This window comes from Lactuca serriola, chromosome 1 (assembly GCF_051521515.1).
Source record: "Lactuca serriola cultivar US96UC23 chromosome 1, Lser_US96UC23_V15, whole genome shotgun sequence".
NCBI lineage: Eukaryota > Viridiplantae > Streptophyta > Magnoliopsida > Asterales > Asteraceae > Lactuca > Lactuca serriola.
The window spans coordinates 47,134,569-47,137,572 of record NC_136408.1 but is presented as its reverse complement, the minus strand read 5'-3'; the positions used below and the strand labels follow the sequence as shown (position 1 = coordinate 47,137,572).

At 34.2% G+C, this 3,004-nt stretch overlaps 1 protein-coding gene across 1 annotated transcript; it reads left to right on the top strand.

Moving 5' to 3' along the window:
• Window positions 1–829: 829 nt before the first annotated feature.
• Window positions 830–2,782, top strand: LOC145087056 (GDSL lipase-like). Its single transcript, XM_079024962.1, has 6 exons — window positions 830–1,230; window positions 1,301–1,422; window positions 1,497–1,727; window positions 1,808–2,057; window positions 2,146–2,376; window positions 2,577–2,782. Exons 1-6 carry the CDS (start codon window positions 951–953, stop codon window positions 2,615–2,617), a joined length of 1,155 nt encoding a protein of 384 aa, XP_078881088.1. The 5' UTR covers window positions 830–950; the 3' UTR covers window positions 2,618–2,782.
• Window positions 2,783–3,004: the final 222 nt, after the last annotated feature.

Here is a 3,004-nt window from a genome sequence, read left to right as displayed (position 1 = left end):
ATGAAAGAAATGAGAGAAATACAACATAAATTATAAAATGTTTGATCAAAACGCACCCAAAACCGCATAGGAAGGCGGTGGTGTTTTCCTACTTATGTGACATTGAATGTGATCAAATTGTATACCACTCCCCCATAGTCTAATATCCACCTCAATGAGTTCATAAACATCCATCAACAATCTTTGTTGTAACTCAATTTTAGGTTTGGAATTTTTAAATTTATCTAACACTTTGTATTTTTTTAAAGTAATAAATAAATATAACAAAAACGTGATGAATCATTTATAAAACTCACCACATATTTTTTATTCCATAAAGGAGTATAATGAAAATCACATAAATTACTCTAATCAAAAATCAAAGTCCTGCAAATGGCACGACCATTATCACGATTGACAACTATCTAATCATGATCGATATCAAACTCATCTTATTGTATATTTTATACCATCAAACTTGCATTAGGTCATAATTTCGACCCCCTTTCAAACTAATTAAACATGATCATCAAATTCACTCTTTTAATCTAACATACTAATTTTGAACTTGATTAGGATTTAATTGGTGAACTGAATCACTTTGTGAGTGCTCTGTCGTTTTTATTAATATGTGTTACTTTAAAAGACTCAGTAAATTGAGGAAATAGTTATTTGATAGATTTAAATTAACATTTATCTTTAAACTGATATATATCATGATAGAAACGTTGGCGAACAATGTTTTATGAACAAAAAATGCAAAGACAAAAATACACGCATATATTAAAGAGAAATTAGAGCCATAAATTTTGACAAAATAGGACATACTTTAATTGGGATATCGTTATCCCCCAGTCTTGTTGACCCATCTAGTTGTGGCGGCTGGATTGGGTCGAGTCAAAAATGCGATCCAAGAATAGAACGACACATACATTTAATTTCACCCATAAAAACGCCGGCAAGCTAACTTGATGATCAGCTTTAGACATATGGCCTTTGCAGTTACCAGTTTCGGTCTTCCACTAGCTATTTCATGTCTCTTGATACTTACAGTTTGCGAGATTTCTCAGGCGCATTTCAACAAACACATTGCGCTCTTCGTTTTCGGGGATTCGCTATACGATCCTGGAAACAACAACTACATAAACACAACTCCAGAATTCCAGGCGAATTTTTTCCCGTATGGCGAATCATACTTCAATCCTCCAAGTGGAAGATTCTCCGATGGTCGACTCATCCCTGATTTCGTCGGTGAGAATATTTACAAACAACCGCCTATCTCTTTTTCTTCCTCATTCCTAACTCACCTTCTATCAAACAGCCGAGTTAGCGAAACTGCCTCTCATTCCTGCGTATCTCGATCCCCGGAATAAGGAATTCGTGTATGGAGCAAACTTTGCGTCGGGAGGCGCTGGTGCGTTAGTCGAAAGCCATGCTGGATTCGTATGCGTCCTTTCGTTTCCATGAATTCTATTTCGATTTCCTCATCTATTGATTCCATATATAAATTGGTGTAGGTAGTTGACCTAAAAACACAGCTACAGTATTTCCGCGATTTAGAGAAACAATTTAGACAGAATTTAGGCGATTCGGAAGCCGAACAGCTGTTATCCGATGCCGTCTACTTGTTCAGCTGTGGAGGCAACGACTATCTGAGCCCCGTCGGCAACAACGAGAGTATTCTTTATCCATATACACATGAAGAGTACGTGGGAATGGTGATCGGAAATTTGACTGATGCGTTCAAGGTAATCAAATAACAAATATTCCGTTCCTTTTTAATTACCTCGATTCTCAAATTCCAGATCTTCAATTCTTTTTTAAAAAGGGGATCCATGAAAGAGGAGGAAGGAAAATTGGAATCGTTACAGTCCCGCCAATAGGGTGTTGGCCAAGCGTTCGTGCAGGACGACCAGACAATACTTGCAGCGAAGAAATTGACATCATCGTAAGTCTACACAACCAGGAACTTTCACAGAAACTTCAAGAGCTCGAGAACCAATTGGAAGGATTCATGTATGCAAAGTACGATCTCAATACAGCCATTAGAAAAAGGATGAAGAACCCATCAAAATATGGTATTGTTCAATACCCATATCTTTCATTGTTTTGAATTTATAAACTTCCATTGATTTTGAATTTTGAATTTTGAATTTTGAATTGAAGGTTTCAAGGTAGGAGACAGTGCGTGTTGTGGTAGTGGTCCTTTTGGTGGGATTTATAGTTGTGGAGGGAAAAGAGGAGTGAATGAGTTTAAATTGTGTAAAAATGCTAGTGATTATTTTTTCTTTGATTCTAATCATCCTAATGAAGTTGCGAGCCAACAATTCGCAAATATGTTTTGGAACGGAGATTCTAGTGTCACGTCGCCATACAATCTAAAAGCCTTGTTTAAAGGTATACTGACATACTAAAGAATGTCAATTGTCAAATTTATTTTGGCTACTCTATTTATATACAAGATATAAATAACTAAATTAACTAAATTCAGTCTCATAACTAATGAGTTGGTATTTAATCTCTCAATTTGATATTTATAACTTTACGAGTTATTATTATTTTTTTTTTTCTAATAAAAGTTGTTGCTTTCACTATAGGAAAACAATTGCCAACTTCCTCGGGCAAATTAGATCTTTGAGACTGAGAGTGTGCTTTGTTGTATACCACAGGTAGTATCCTGTCATATTTGTATTTGTGAATGTACACGTGTCATACTAGTCTTGGATTGAAAAGTGTACAAGTGGCATACATACAAGTGGGTTGGAGTTTTTATCTACTCTAATAAATTAAAATCTTTTTGTCACATGTCACACTCTTATTAATTTGGCCATATGTCATTTCATGGTTATTTTCAATTAAATTTTTTTCACATGGCATTTAGTGGTTTTTTCTATTTTATTAAATTTTACATAATATTTATAATATTTAAATATAATAATTGCAATAAATTTGATAATAAATGCATATCAATTTCAATAATTGACTTTCCTTCTAATTTCAACATATTTAAATTAAAACATTATTA

Bases quoted from the DNA above. Each gene is read 5' to 3' on its own strand.
- LOC145087056 (XM_079024962.1), top strand. From the start codon at position 951: ATGATCAGCTTTAGACATATGGCCTTTGCAGTTACCAGTTTCGGTCTT. The intron at 1,423-1,496 runs GTATGCGTCCTT...AAATTGGTGTAG, and splicing joins TCGAAAGCCATGCTGGATTC to GTAGTTGACCTAAAAACACA. The intron at 1,728-1,807 runs GTAATCAAATAA...TTTTTTAAAAAG, and splicing joins ATTTGACTGATGCGTTCAAG to GGGATCCATGAAAGAGGAGG.